General features: G+C 40.3%; 1 protein-coding gene across 2 annotated transcripts in view; it reads right to left on the bottom strand.

The window, feature by feature from the left end:
• The window catches only part of wwp2 (WW domain containing E3 ubiquitin protein ligase 2), a 63,600-nt gene that overhangs the window by 46,572 nt on the left and 362 nt on the right, over nucleotides 1–16,666 (bottom strand). For both annotated transcript variants that reach the window (XM_080874382.1, XM_080874383.1), the window contains exons 2-5: nucleotides 13,804–13,885; nucleotides 8,710–8,866; nucleotides 8,272–8,393; nucleotides 4,936–5,073 (exon numbers count right to left, since the gene is read on the bottom strand). In XM_080874382.1, coding sequence (XP_080730508.1) covers nucleotides 4,936–5,073; nucleotides 8,272–8,393; nucleotides 8,710–8,866; nucleotides 13,804–13,873 — 487 coding nt within the window. In that variant the 5' untranslated portion in view covers nucleotides 13,874–13,885. The remainder of the gene's footprint in view (nucleotides 1–4,935; nucleotides 5,074–8,271; nucleotides 8,394–8,709; nucleotides 8,867–13,803; nucleotides 13,886–16,666) is intronic.

Here is a 16,666-nt window from a genome sequence, read left to right as displayed (position 1 = left end):
GTTCTGCTCTGCCTTCGATGCAACCAGTGTTTATGTTTCCTTTTTTTTTTTGGTAAACTGTATGTATATCTTAATAAAAATATTTCGAGTAAAAAAAAAAAAAAAAAAAAAAAGTGCCAACAAGCAATGCGGTCTGATAATGATTTTCAGTTTCCAGAGCCCTGAGCAGTGATTTTCACTTCCACACGAGGACACCAAAGCTGACCGCCCTTCAGGATTCTCTGCATCTCTTTGATTTTTTAGTTTTATTTTTTGTTCATTTTGTTGCAACACATATCGCTGCATCTATTTTTCTGTGCTGAAAAAAACCACACTGTTTGCATTTTGAGCGAATCAATGCTGGGAGAGCGTCCAGCCCACCCCACGACCCTGAACTGGAGAGGCAGTTAGAAAACAAAAAAAGGATGGATGAATTGTTTCATTGCTGTTTTTGTACCATTTTCAATTAAACTCAGGGTTTATAGAATTTGCAGATGATTGCATTCTGCTTTGATCCACATTTTTCACAGAGCACCAACCTTTTTGGAAATTGGGTTGATGTTGGAAAAACACTGTAAAGAACAAATAATGCATCAGAAATTTATTTTAATTATCTTTTAAAAGTCAGAAAATTACAGATAAGTCCACAAAATATTAGCGGACAATGTTTTTCCTTTTTCGTGAACTATTAGATTCATTGTGTCCACACTGATTTAGTGGAATTATTCATCTGGTGCTAACTGTGATGAAGTCCTGGCATGCAAATATGGAAAGAGTTGCCGCAGAAACAGCAGGGACTTTGGCGACTGTGTCCTTACAACTTAAAAACATGTACGTGTATGATTCTTATGTGCATTTAAATCCAAACAATTATCTAATTATCAAAGAAAAGCCCCATTTACAGGATTTGTTTTTCCATCTTGTCCCTCTCGGGGAGATATATGTTACAACAGCATGCACACACTCGCACACCTCCTCTTAACCTCTCTTCACATCTGAACAGTCACAAAGAGACACATTTACGCAGCCCATGCTGTGGCAGGCCTCAGGCCTCACTGCTGGCTGTGTTCATTCAGCAGGATACACTGCGGGCTCTGTGTGGCGCTCTATGAAGCCTTGTGTGTGTGTGTTGCACAGAGAGAGGAGATGGATGCATGGAACCTCGCTATGGCTTTAAGAGCAGATTAAGAACACCGTATTTGTTTAAAAAAAACATAGACCCAGTCTTTGCTTCCAAACCATAAAGGAAGGCAAAATGTTAGTGTAGTGCTTGGGAGCGGAAAATTCTGTTGACTGAGAGTCAATAAGTGTGTGAAGTGTTTGAAATCCTTCCTGGCAAACTATGGAATCATTTTATATTGGTTTGGGAATAGCAATACATGAATGTGAAGATAAAATATCAACTGAGGCCACAGTTACACAGTGTCATATATTCTTTTAATATCATGATTTAAGTGTAACGATATTCTTGTTTTGTTATTCTTGGCCGGACAGACAGACTACTGGGACACTATTTAAACATCACCTAAACTCTCTACTAAAAACAACAACCGACTTTGGTGAAATGAATAAATACTCTCTAGTCTAACTTTACAGTAACTGTCATCAGGTATGACACAATACACCTGAAGCTAGCCACTGCATAACAAATGCTTTATCCAAATTCTTCAAAACTGTTATCTTTATACAGTTAAAGCAGATAAAAGCAATACAGAGAATATTTTCTGATGATCCAGCGCTTTCTAAAACTCAAAGTGCACTCAGTGAAAAATAAAGAGTTTCTAATGAGCAGAAGCCTGAGTCACCGGGAATGTGACGGCAGAAGGCGGACAGAGCGTGGAGATGTTTTTGGCAGAAGCGAGCTGGCACAAGGGCAATAAAAATAAATTTGTTGAGACTAACAAGAGCGTAGCCGCTTCTGCCGCTGCTTTTTCAGACACTTTCATTTGTCAGATATACGGCCTGGAGGCCAGGCCCTCTGCTTGTCTTTGGAAAGTGTGAAAATGGCAGAGGTGGTGGTCAATTTTTAGACTTTTTACTGTGTTTTGCACCAGGAAGCATTGTGTTCCAAGACATTAAGACAGCAGCTGTCAAAATCCGGTGCAGAGGTGTGATACAACATCAATTTAACAGCCTTCATGACATTACCCATGGCCTGCTGTGCCACTGGAAGGATGTTAAAACATGTCAAAGTCACGGAGGCATGTCAGTGCTTCTCTGACTTTCAACAGCAGCTCTTTTTCTAAGTGGAAAAAAACGACTTTGCACACTAAGACACCTCCAGCTGTTCATCGTATGTGTTGTGAGGATGAATCCTGAAATGCTATGGTGTTTACACTGCAAAAACTCAAAATCTTACCAAGTATATTTGTCTAATTTCTATTCAAAATATCTCATCACACTGGAAAAAAGACACAATCAGCTACAGAGTGACATTTCAGTGAGATATGGGAACTTGTTTTTAGTGCATCTTGGATCTGGAGAAACATCACTTGTTCCATCGGCAGATTTTTTTTCACTTATTTCAAGCAAAAATATCTTGTATAAGTGAAAAGAATGATTAATTAAATTCTATTATCTAGATATTTAGAAATATCTGAAGCAGCATTGTACTCTCAGAAAACATCAAAGATCACAGGTAAAATGCTGACCTTACTTTGACTGCTGCAAAGGAGACCAGGTCAGGTCACATTACTGCATGTAAAGGAGGCAGGAGGAGGCCAAACTACTTGTCAAGCTAATGAAATCTTCATTCATATAAATGTACATGAAATTACCATCAAATCTGACTTTTTCTCCATAATTTACGCCAAAGCCAATATGGCCGCTTTTGACAACGCACTTTAGATTTAAAGACTAAAGAACATGAGCAAACGTGTGTGTTGCCTGTTAGATAAAATAAGTGTAACACCTCTGGTCAACACATTAAAAGGTTATCAAAATGATCCTGGTTCTATGATAGACGTTACTTGGAATTACAGCTTGAATGACTGATGGTGATTATACTATAAACAATATAATCAATATAAACATAAAAAACAACATTATGGCATTTCAGACATGACAAACACAAGCGGTTAAATAGTTTACATGGAAATAACAGGACATGGAAAGGTACAGTGCTATTACTGCTAACATTAATATAATTAATAAAACTGCAAAAATGTGAAGAGGGCGCAAACGCCTTCGCTGTCGCTACAAAACAAACATCCATTTAATGCACGCTGGTATTTCCTAATGAAATAAGTGAAAAATGTCACAGTATAGGATGTTCAAAACATCAGTAACAACTAGTTATTGATTACTCACACCTACTGACAAAGGATGGAGTCTGCTGGTTAAAGTCTACAATACTTAAACAAATTCCGATAAAAAAAAAGCAACAATAATTTAAAACAATTCAGTTATTGAAGCATTTATTTTCAGGTTATTCACAACATTCATGCTTCAAACCTGCAGCAAAGGTTTACTTGTTTTTTTGGTGTAAAAGTGTTGCTACATAGCAGAACACTGCACCACCATCACACCACAGTCTGCTGAATCTTTAAATTTCAAGCTGAATCTTTTTGCAGTTAAACTGTTTCTAGGATTAAAAAGACAAATCAAATGCAAAGTTGCATCAGTCTACCAAACCTTAAGGCTCACCTTCACTATTCCTGCTATTTTTAATTGCACTATGAAATGAGGTTATGGCTCCCTGGAAACGTTTGTTATTGTCCTAAGGCCTTCTCCTGCGTGGGAACCAACAAATATTTTAATTTCCAAAGGTTTAGGCAGCCGCGTAGAGAACTCAGTGACTGTGGGTTGCTGGGACAAGGTTTCGGGAAACAGAGTATTTATGAAGCTTTGAAATTTGAATCACCTCCCTAAAAATAATTAGAGTTAAATTAACTGAGGTTAAAGGTGCTTTTTGGACACTTACATTTTTAAAAAGAGAGAGGGAGAGAGAATAAAAAAATAATCTTGCTTTAAGGCTGAAAACAATGTCAGCTTTTACTCGGCTGTCTTTAGTAAGACTAAACACAGTAAAATGTTAAGGCATGCTACTGTACAGCCACAGCGTAGAGCAGGAGGCAAAGTAGGCCAGCAAAACATAGAAGGCTTCCAGTCCCACTGTTTTTAATAAACAGTGGTTAAAGTACTTTTAATAAAGTAAGACTGTTAAGCATCTGCCTAACGTTTCATCTGATTCCTGTCGACACCCACATCTGGATAACTTTACAGATGTGGGTATCTTTAGACTTATTTGTTGATTCTCAGTAGACCATCTAAAAACTAATACAAATGAAAGACAACAATCAACATTAGATTAAAACAGCATTCGGCTGTCACCGGTGTCACCACATAAGCAATGTACCAACAAGCTGTCATGTCACCATGACGAAAAAAACTCCACTACAGAACATGTCAACAGCAACTGTATTTAACCTGAGAGCAAAGAGGGCAAGAAGAAGCGATTTAGACTATTTTGAACCCTTTGGCTTTTTCCAGCACTCATTACCAGGGCGGCGAGACACACAAGCATCTCACTGTACAGATATATCTGTGTGTGTGTTTGCTTTCTGGCAGTGCTACAAAATATTAAAGAGAAAGAGCAAGGGGAAAGAGGGAGAGGAGGAGAAAAACTTTAATACTGCGGTGTATTCTGTACTAATAAGCTGTCTGGGCTTCTGTGGGAAACTGTGTGTGTGTTCACTTTAATATAGCTTGTCTGACCGGTGTAAGCTTTGCCATGCACTTCTGTGTGCTTCTCCAAGGCTTCATGTTTGACTGAGAGCTTTCTTTGAATGTGCTGCATGTTATTTCATTTTTATATTGTGCACGGTGCAGCTGTGAGACAAATCTTCACATCTGTGGTGTGACTGCTTTGCAATGTGCTTTTCAGGTCATTTCTGTGCGATTACCTTTACCCTTGTGCATGTGTGCGCGTGCTTGAGAGATAAAGGCAGGACTCACTGTCTGCTGCCGTGCTGCCGTTGGGCAGCGAGCCCAGATCAACAACCATGCCGTCCAGACAGACGTTGAGCTCGCCTCCTGCTACAACCGAGCCTTTGTTCTCCGTCTGCAGCACCAGACTCAGCTGGACGTTCTCCACTAGAGGGTGGAAGAATGACAGACAAACAGAGAAAGAGGGGATGAGTGACTGAGAAGGCAGAGGGACAAAGGAAAATGGATATCCTCTGTTATTGCTCTAACAGAGGAAAACAGCGTGAAGTCACCGAATACCACAAGGATTGTTTTCCAAAGATGTCGTCCCCCATTTCACTTGGAAAATATTCTGCATGTTAACAGATATACAGAAGGTCTGACTGATCCCCTCACACGTCCAGTGTGTAAAGTTGTTTTTAATTGCAGTATTTACATGAAGTAAGTCGTCTAGCTGCCAGATTAAGTTCCACACTGCACGTATGCACTGAATCTGCCCACAGCTTCCTGCTGGGCTCAGAGGCTTTGCTTTCACATCCACTTTGTTTTTGGTTTTGGGGGGTTTTAAATGCTCAAACCATTTCACAGTTAGAGAGGTAAGACTAACATGGTTTGGACATGAGGAGAAAAAGAGAAAGATCTCAGAGGAAGTTCATGGATGTATGAAAGGAGGACATGCAGAGTGGTTGGTGTGACAGCGGAGGATGCTAGGGATGAAGGAAAAAAAACATCCTGCTTTAAATGTTTCTCTAAGATATTTAAGTTAAAGTTATATATTGCAGCTTTATTTCATTTTAAATTAGATGAAGGGTTCAGGCTTTAAGAATTAAAGCTCTTGAGCATGTACCGCTCCCTTTTTTAAAGGACAGGTGTGGCATTTCTTCATCATTGACCCTGTGCACGAGAAAATGCTAACTTCCTGGTTTGAGACCGGATGTGGGGTTGTACATTACTTTGTGGTCAATCGCTACTGCGAAGATATACTCCAAAATCATGTCCAAAACTCGAAAACGGAAAGATCACGTTAAGTTACAAAGAGGAGAAGGTGGGAACACTCACCGCTGTTGTGTCATAAAAAATCTAATGATCAATTTTGACGTTTAAAGCGTTTAGATCGATCAGTTGCTTACATCACTCAACACAAGCAGAACTGCATCACTGCAGCAGAAGACACATCGTCCACATTCAGAAGCACATCTCTGTATAGTGACTGGTCTTATGATTTAAACAGGCAAATGTAAATCGCCGCTTGATTCATTCATTTGCTTAACTTGCTTTGGACCGTAAACAGGGCGCGAATAGGACACCGGAAACAAAGCTCCCCACAGGAGTTTCCGCACCGGAAGTAGCATATGCTAACGCACACATAGTCAATAGAGCTTCCATCGTATCTGGAAGCCGTCGCTGTGAATCCAAAACACAGCTGCAGTTCAAGTACAACTCAAAAACCGTTAATCCTCAGACTTTAAAAATAAATCCATCGGATATAACAGGAACACTAGTTTAACAGGAACATCGGTGGACACAATAAGGAGCTTGGCAACATGAAGACCCTGACATCCAAAGAAAAGAGAAACGTGGTGCATAATCACAGGATCCTTTTTACGGTAAAAGGTCTTCAGAACACGTAGCCAAGCACACAACACTCTCCAGGAGGAAGGCTTAATACCATCTACACTTAAGATAAAGACCGGGATGGGAAGTAGGCAGTAAACAAGTGTCTATCAGGCTCTCAAACACATATGCCAAATTAGACTTTGCCTAAAAATTGTCTACAAAGTTCTCTGTACAGATGAAAGCACGACAAAGCACCTAAACTAAAAATGTTTTTATAAATATTTTCATTTGTTCAATTACATCTAAGAAGACCATGTATAAGATATAAAATGTCTGTAATAATGTGTCCTTTGATATTTTTGTTAGAGAGTGGGTACATCTTTTAAGATGAGTAGCAAAGGGAAGTTCACTCTCTTCAGCTTGAATGTGCAGGCTCAAGCAGGAGACGCCTAAGGCCATTGCATCCTAGTGCTCAACCTACCCCAATACAGGATAAGAGATCAAGATAAGCAAGATCCATCCAGTATGGCACCATCTTAGACATACTTACATTACAGTCTTATAACTCTAAGACTCGTCTGACTCAGTCAAATATGCAAGGGTAAAGAATATTAAACGCTTACAGAGGAGTTATTTAGCAGTAACCATCAAGCCAAAAGTTACAGAACACTGAAATCTTTTCCGAGGAGTTCATAACAAAGTTAAGTTAAGCTTAGCTGGCAATGTGCCACCATCACTGAGGCTACTGAAAAGGTTTGAGACATCCAATCAGTGTTACTGTTCAGTTTAAGTGTGAATATCAAATAAAACTCTCTGTCTCAGCACTGTTAACAACAGTTATGCACATTTTTACTTTGAAAGTAAAAAGAAAATTCAGGTGTTGCGCCAGTTATACATCTGCATGCCTTACCTCACTAAGTGCCTCTGAGTGGATGAAAACCACAAGCATGTGAACAAGGCTCTGGCACCCTTGGTGTTAGTTAGCACATCGTTCTTTAAAAGAAACAACTTATTCTGTAAGCTTGAGTACTTTCAGTTTTTTGCCAAATCTGCTGGTGATAAAGAAAGTTTTTTATTAGTATAGTGAGCTTCTGTCAAAGTGGGTTAAGATAAGCTGCAACAGCCTGATTAAAATAACTGACAAGTAACTATCAGAACTTCCAATGCTACAAAGAAAAGTAAGAAAAATTTAAATTCTATATATTCCTTGCAAGGCCTCGGCCACTGCGTGTAATTTTTAAGGTTATTTGATCTAATCTAACTAATGCACATGGATTTGGAGTCGGCATTTTAGTCTCAGCAGCCTCTCTCTGACCGTGTCTGCCGTGTATTTACAGCAATATTTTCGAATTTCCTTCATAGATGGTTGGTCGTGGCTTACATGATGATGTGATGAAGTCTCTGGAAGACACAGAACCTTTCTGTATATGAATGTATATGTCCTGTATACAGACTTTAAATTCCTTATACTGCTAATAATTTTGGTTACACGAAAGCAAACATTGTTTGGGTATGCTGCATATCATCAGAGTAATTCTGACAGTTCCAAAGAGGCTTTGGAAATTCACCAGGACTGTAATAAAAATGCCCAAGTGCAATTTTTAGGTAATTTTATTTACTCAAAGTAATATAGAGAAAATTTATTAAAAAGAATTTTTTTTTATCATCAAATAGCCAGGAAAAAAACAACGAGGAAAAACGCACAAACCTCTGTTAAGTAAGGTAGAGAAACACGTACAGCGAAATTGTGCTCGACATGCATGGTGACTCCAAACTGTGTGTGGGTGTTTGTGTGCGTTTTTTTCTTACTCTTGCCATCGTGCGAGCGCAGCGTGTCCAGCAGGTCTATGGTTGCGCTGCCCAGTAGCTCCTTTCTCAGGGTGTGGCAGCTCCACAGCTTTAGATCCAGACGACTCTGTGGCGTCACATTACTGCAAAACGGCATGAAAAATACATCAGCTACAAATGCTTCTGCTTACAGCAGCTGCATTTTATTATTGCATCCTGCTCTTCATCGCCTTTAGCGACGGTACGCAAGTTCTACCTCAGACAAAATGCTTTAAATAAGCTGACGGGAAACAAGTACAAAATCTCGATTAAATTTTATCTGTGTTAGAGCGCTACCACGACAGCAGTACAGTCCAAACACTGTCAGATGCATGCAGTTAATTTAATGTTCTATTGAATTGTTTTAACAATAAAACCCTGGCTCTCATGAGAGCCCGAGTGTGTGTGGTGCTCACTCACAGGGTGAGGTCTTCGTTCCACTGCAGCTCAAGGTGCCCGCTACGTTTGCCTGTTTTTTTGGTTTCACTGGTGAGGCCGTCTGCAGTCACCTCAACGAAGGAGCTCAGCCGAGAGTGCCGGTTCGGCAGCTTTGGGGACTGGGGCTTCGCCGACACCACTGCAAACACACACACGCATAAAGCATGTATCGTAGTGGAAGAACACATCTGTGGTTGTGACAAAACCTCTGCCAGCAGTGCAGCAGTGCTGTCATTTATGGCAACAAAGGACAATAAATGTTAACAAAAGAGAAGCATTTCTTTTTTTCATTGAGGTTTAACTGACTGCAGCTCTGGTAAGAAAGAGTCGGAGCTGATCAGATCCTCACGTGGAAAACGACAGTCTAATCACACTAAAGAATTTTAGTTCAGAATCAGAACACTTTATCAATCCCTGCGGAAATTATGTGGTCACAGTTACTCCAAGACAGCAAGAACAGCAACTACCTGAATTATATTAAATAATAAAATATATTGCAAAGTTACAAGATGTAACAAAATAGCTTACAAATAGTTCTAATATTATAATAATAGTTCTAATAAACAAATATTCCAGTACATTACAAAAAACTAAATATGACACTGAGACGGCCTTCTTACTATACCGACATCCTCTGTAAAGGATGTTCAGATCGTTAGGGTGTGTGCACTGTATGCTGTGCATTAGATGGAGGAACTGAACAACAGGAATGACTTCCTGTGTCGTTCGGTGATACATCTGGGCCTCACTGAACAGCTCCTGTGACTCGCCAACAGTGGGTGAGCGGGATTGTCCAGCATTGTCCTTTTCTTGGACAACATCCGCCTCTCCGACAACACCTTAAGGGAGTCCATCTCCGTCTCCACAATGTTACTGCCCTTGTGGATCAGTTCATTGAGCCTGTTAGCATCCGTGACCCTCAGCCTGCTGTCCCAGCATGCAACAGCATAGAGGATGGCACTAGCCACAACAGACTCGTGTAAAATCCAGAGCGTGTCCAACAGATGAGAAAAGGCCCCGGACAATACAGACGGCTCTGACCCTTCCTGTAGAGTGCAGTGGCGTTTTTATTGTCACTGTGTAATACAAGGCAACACCCTTCTTTTTAAATCAGACTGACTGGTGATTGTATATATGCAGTTTCTTCATCCGGGTGACCATGGTAACTAAAGCTAATGCAGCAATGCTTCCAAAATAACTGGCCAAATAAGTCTTTGTAGGAGTGTTAAGATGGCTGCCAAGAGGCGATGTGTACATATAGGATTCTGGATCCTGATTTTTATGAGATTGTTTTCTATTTATTATGTAATAATGTGAAGCAGCGCGGTGTACACTACCATTCATTTTAGGTCACCTGGAACGGTTCTCAGCGGTGCTGGAGTTAAAAGTTAAATAAGTGGTTCAGTAAATTGGACAAATGTTACAGCGTACTGCAACACCCTAACAGAAACTCCTTGGACTGTGTGTACTCCTGCATGTATACTGGCTGTTGTGAGTATTTTGTTACACGCTGTGCGCCACGGCCTGTTCAGGATGGATTTGAAGTACACGGAGTGTATCAGACAAATACAAACTTTGCCCTCTAGTGGAAGAAAGGAAACCACCTTCATTTATTTAATTTTTATTTATTTAATAAAACGTATTTAATTTATTTAATTTTGGGGGAAAAAAGAATTGACTGACCACAATAAAGCCTTCATGTTAAAAAATTTTTTTCCAAACATTGCACTGTTTACTTATGCTCCATTTAAGGTAGAATGAATATTTGAAAGTAAAGAAACTTTTTGCATCCACTGATTTCAAGCTTTTTTGTTCTCTTTTTTTTTTTTTTTTTTCCCATTTGGAGTGGGGTAAAAGTGTACATCCGGACATTGGCGAGCTCAGAGGCTTGGAATTCTTGCAGGCCTGCTGATACTCTTGTTATCGCATGTATCAGTCCTCAGAGGAGCTGATTTCTTCACACTGAATCACAAAATCACAAGATTGCAAACTGAAGAACATGCTGACTAGCAGCGTGTCGCAGAGGGCCTCTGATCAGGACTACCGACTGAAAGAATAAATGTGACAGATTAAGATTTTTAAAAAAAACAGAGGGGTTTCCATCTGTACTTTTTCCTTTGCAGTGAGACCTTAGCAGATCCACACTGGCAGCAACATGTTGATGACCTCAGATCTTCTGAACATCTGGCATAATAGAACATGACTCATGTGAAGTTCTCTAGAAACAGGGAGGAAGTGACACGGGGAGGTGGGAGGTGTGCCAGAAATGGAAGAACTGAAGTAAGTTTCAACAGTGTGGGAGGATGTGGGAGGAGGTGGGAGAGGTGGAGGAGTGGTAGACAGCCTTTGAGAGCAGATCGGTAAATAAAAAGGTGAGTCAGTGTTCATATGATCAAACCTATGGTTATGACTCTGGTGCAGTTCAAAGACATAATTAAGGAAAAAAGTTCTGATGAACTTTTTTTCGTCTCTTTAAAGATAAGGGGCAAGAAAATTCATTTTATTCCCGGCAGACTCAAGTGATTCATGCAAAAACAAAAAGTGAGTCAATCACCTTATAGCTTCATGTTAAAATATTACAGCATAGTACAAAGAAAGATTTATAGAGGTGGAGTTATCTGATGCATGGACGCTAGTTTCAATCAGTAAAAAAAAGAAACAAAAATGCTAAGCTATGCCTGACTTGAAATTTTGATTCAGATCTGCCAATCAGGAAGCTCTACAGAGGTACGTCATTTCTTTATTATCCAGAAGGAGAAGGCAGAAGGTGTCGGCTATCCAGCAGTTCAACATGAACACAGTGACTCCATATCCATGCAGTTATCACTGAAGCCATTCAAAGCTCACACACCTGGCGCCAGTTTGTTCATACTGATGCTGTCACTACCTAAGTTTGCATTTGCACCATCTGTTTACAGGTAACGACAAAACAACAGCTCTCATTAGCAAAGCTAACTCGAAAGTTCGAGTTACGGATGGGTTTTCTTTTTCTCAGTGGTGGAGACACAGTCTTTTGTTCAATATTTATTAACAGGCACAAACAGGCACTTGTGTTTGTGCATTACACAGTTTATGAATGCATGCCTGAACACCAAACTGCTAACGACGGGCTCTAAAACAAACTAACCTAAACATGCAGACTTCAAAACGCTCAGGTCATATATCCTTATATCAGGTCTATGATGCAAACTCATATTAAAAGGTAAGAAATACTGTTACTGTGATGTTTTCATCCTTTTGACCATTTCAAGTGTTGGATGATTAAACCAAGCAGGACTCTCAGGCTTGGATTAGACTCACTGTACGACACTGTTCTCAACTAAATCGATTTTTGGAACGACATTGAATGACGTCTCAAACACATGAACTAAACCTTTTGAAAATTAACACAGAAAAAAACTGTTTTAGAAAAAAAATCTCTGCATTGACACAGTTACTATGGTAACTTATGCTGGACACATGACCAATGAAATCTCTCAGCACTGAGCCTGAAACAGAAAGTCTGGAGCCGTAAACAAGGTTGTGTTGTAGGTAGCACACTCATCTGGTCACCTTAACCTCCAGTGAAAAACCACCAAAACCTCAAATCAAAATCTTTTATGTGCAATTTGAAAGTCGCATTAAATGTTGCATTAAAACCCCTGCAGCTCTGCTGAAGCTGCGAGCCCTCCTGCTGCCTCAGTCGTTAGAGATAAGAACATAAAAAGTCTATCACAGCCATCTATAGTGAATCTTTTTTGTTTCCTGACTCCTCCATTAATTAATAAAATTCACTCAAGTGAACATGATCTATAAGCAAAAGGCTTCCTCTATTCTCCAAGCTAGTGTCAGGTCATCATTTGGCTCTGTTTCTCCTGGGTTAATGCATAAAACTAACAAAACATCACCATCTGTGGGAGATCACTGTCATTCTGCAGGTTAAAGTGCACCGTATCTATATTTTCCTTGATTATCGCAAGTACAGATCAGGATTTTAAATATGTGATATTTTCAATTGCAAATCGGATTTGTGAAAATGAAAATCCATCAGTAGATGTGGCATTTACATTGATGCATGCGCCAGCTGCGATGTAGGTGTTCAGCTGATGAGCTGAGAGGTGTTAGACTGCATAACTGCCTGGATGGATTGAAATTATTTATTTAAACCACAGAGGGAAAATGCTGCAGTGCAAGGTAAATTCATCCAACGAACCAAGGTGTGAGCTAAGTGAACTTTAAACTTTGCGGATCCTGGTCTTTACATTTTATCAAACAGTCAAACAAACTAAAAAGGAGAGAAACCTGAGGGTGTCTGGATTGTTCCCCTCATTTCCTGTTTTATTTTCTAACAGCTGTTTGTCTTCACCTTTAGTTATTTCTATTTCCGCCTCTTCTCCAACAGCGAATTACACACCTACACACCTACAGGTAAAACCCCCAGTTTCCCTTTCTTTCTTGCCAGGTCACCTTTGTACTTCTGGCAGTTAACACCTCTGGGCACATCTCCGGTTTTCCAGGTAAAGTTTTTCCTCTTTGTGGTTTGTTTGAGTGTTTCTCTGTTTAAATTTTTGCCTTTTGTGTTTACATTGTGCTGAACCCTGGACTGACATGAAGTTGGGGACTTTTTGGACCTAACTTTGCCATCTTGCAGTTGGATCTTCATCTCTGTACTGAATCCTGGCAAGAAGATAATATTGCATTACATTAAGAATGAAAATCCTCCTTTATCTCGCTTTATAAGTCAACGTTTATGTCAGGTAGCGACCAATGCTGCTTTTCTCAAGTCAGCAAGCTAAAAAAAAACCAAATATTTGTTTGCACAACAACAAGTACAGCCCCGCGTCACTAAACTGGCCCCTCCAAAGCTGGTCGCAGCTCATCATTCATGGTTTCACAACCAAAGCAGCACTACTTCAAACAGAAAGGACATAGTCACATTATGAAATATGTTTATGGGTAATAACATATTGTCTTATGCTTGGAGAAGGGATAGCCAGATAAAGAGATTAAAAAAAAAACAGAAGTACCTGTACCACACTTCTGTTTGCGGTATCAACATTTTGTCTGTGTGAGCAATAAAGTAGAAAAAAAAATTACCTTTCAAGGTCAACTGAGACTTCTCAGTGGTCTGGGCACTGCCAGGTCTGCTCACGCTGGCAGCTGCCATGACATCACAGCTCTGTAACACAATCACAAACACACAAAATATTACAGTATACTGTCACTGCCTTCCAATCAGGTGTGTGTTGGGTGATACAGCTCTTCTATGCAAAAAATATTGTGGTGGAGGCAGAATTTTACTGCATTAGATGGTAAATCTGGAGCAAGAGGTGGATGACATAGCTTGATTTATGTGCAGTGTCTTGAACGACAATCTTGAAAGCAACGCAAGTTGTCTCATATTATTTTAACGTCACCAGCAGAACATAACCCCTCCTTCAGACAGAAAAGCATAAAACTCCCACCACACTGCACCTCCAGTCCTTAAACACTCACTCCAGGGGAGTGATAAGTGACGTTGTCTAAGCACATTTCGCAGCATTAGAGAGAAAGCTAGCTGGGATAACCTAATTCAACGGGGCAAAACATCATGACATGCAATCACGCATCACTTATAACTGCACAGTTACAAAACTCCCACAAGCAGAAGGGAATTCTGAGTCTTTTAAATGACTGGAGAGGTCGTATCACTACATTCACCGGCAGCAGAGAGAGACACGGGATGAACAGGATAAAGAAGCAGCAGAACACAGGTGGCGCTACCCCACCCACAGCAACAGGTACCAGGTGGTGATAGTAACGGGTGTTTTTCCTCAAGACATGACAATTTATGCCAAAACATCTGGAAGAAAACATCCAAATGGAGTTTGTTTCAAAGCAGCTGTGCAAACATTAAGGCCAATGAGCCCGACCGATGTTTACTTTAAAAACTGTGGCGTTAGATTCAAGTCAAAAGCAGGACGCAATGATTTCCACAGCCAAATATCCACTTTCTCTTAACACAGCAAAAAGCTTATTTATTGCTTTAGTTATTTTATTATTATATTATTTTTATGGTCACATTAAAACACTTAAAAACAGACGTTACACATACTTAACTCAGCAGTCAGCTCAGATATGTTAATGACCACCCAAGCATACACACCGACTTGTTTCAGCATTTTCTAGTATAACGCTTCCCCCACTAACTGGCTCAGACTTCACTGCCATTCAGCTGTTCCCACAAAAAGGATCTCTCGCTACAGGTCTGCTGCTCTCTCCTGAACTCCACCTGGCAAAGGTAGTTCTACTGCTGTAAAGATCTGCTGAAGGGCCACTTTAACCACAAGCTACACCCTACAGCTCACCAAGCCTACAGAGCAAACAGGGCCTGCCGTCTCCAGCTCCAGTCCAAGATAGTGGAGGTGAATCTCAATTGAGGCAGCCCATTTTATCACTCTGTTTAGGGATTAGGGAAACTGCTTTTTGTAAGCACATGTACACACTCAGATTCCCCTCTATGCCACAAACAGAAATCAGTAGGACACTATATTCTGGCAGAAGCCACAAGACACTTTAAAACTATACAAAAGGGCCACTCATGCAAAAATAATATAGAGTGAGACATCTAGACTCTTGCTGGTTGAGTGTGCATACTTGTTCTCCACTCTGATCACACTGCCAGAAACACTAAATCAGAGCGCATTCACTGGGAATTCAGCTGTATTTAAACATATATATGAACTCAGACATCAGGAGGGAAGATCCACAGACCCAGTAAGGAGTCCTCTCATATCATTATCATGAATGAACAGCTTATACAGGCACATGTTTGCACAATTCATGGATGCTGTAATAATGTTCACTTACCCTGGTGTGATTACAAACCTTGTTCCACTATTGTAACTAAACCAGATTGTTTTCATGTACATGCAGATTGCAAGGGCTTTAACAACACTCAGGAAATTAAAGGGTGAATCACTATATTATTTATAGGCGAGATTACCTACCCCAAGTTGGAGCTTGTCTGAACTATTTTGTACACTCTGTGTGATCTGTAAGACACTAACTACTTATCACAACACTGGAGTACAAGGTATATAAAGCTGATTAAAGGTGCACTGAGTAGCCTGTCCTAATGAATTTACATTAAAGGCGTGAAGTTGTTCTCCCTGTAATATTAAGTAAAAGCTATGACTTTCATCAAACCCCATCAACATCACCTTGAGCAAAGTCAGAGCACCCTGCTGAATTTAAAGCACCGCAAATACAATGCAGATTAAGGCTGGACTCTGCTCTGAAGGTGTGCTTATACTGATCTGTACTATATGCATCAAGGAATTAAAATTAAAAATAAAACCCCGATTCTAACACTGCTCTGCGAAGGGGACCCTCGTTTTGAAGGTGACATGCTGCAGGCACTGCAACCGAAACCAAGACAAAACCCAGCCAGAGGTGACCTGGTCCGAGTCAGAGTGACTAACCGGGTGTTGGATTGCCAGAATATCCACCTGAGGTCTGTCTCAAGGCTGCAGATAAACAGACGAGAGCTACCAAAACAAAAAGCGCACAGCATCCTCCGTCAACCTTGTGAAAGAAGCTGGATGCTGCGCAGCGTTTCTTGGCCGCTGTGAGCTGTCTGAACTTCTCAAGAACCAAGAGAGGTTTAAATGATCCTGACAAACTATTTTATCGCTGCCGTATAAAATACCTTTGGCTGCTGCGCACATAATACAAACGCGGAAGGTGATCAAGGTTTGTATGCATCACCGTCAACGAGAGCAGACCAAAACGCTAACGCTTCTGGTCACGTTTGCAAAATAAAATCTCCTGTTTTGTTTTGTTTTGTTTGGGTTTGTTTGCGTTGAGAGTGCGGAGACAATAAAACAGCAAATTAATCCTTTTATCAGCAAGTAGAAACTGTCGAAGGTGAGCTTCTTCTATTGAAAAACACAAATGTATTAGAGACTCACAATTTATA

Source organism: Rhamphochromis sp. 'chilingali' (assembly GCF_963969265.1).
Source record: "Rhamphochromis sp. 'chilingali' genome assembly, chromosome: 2".
Lineage (NCBI taxonomy): Eukaryota > Metazoa > Chordata > Actinopteri > Cichliformes > Cichlidae > Rhamphochromis > Rhamphochromis sp. 'chilingali'.
Note: the sequence above shows the minus strand (reverse complement) of the source record. Positions and strands in the feature narration are given on the sequence as shown.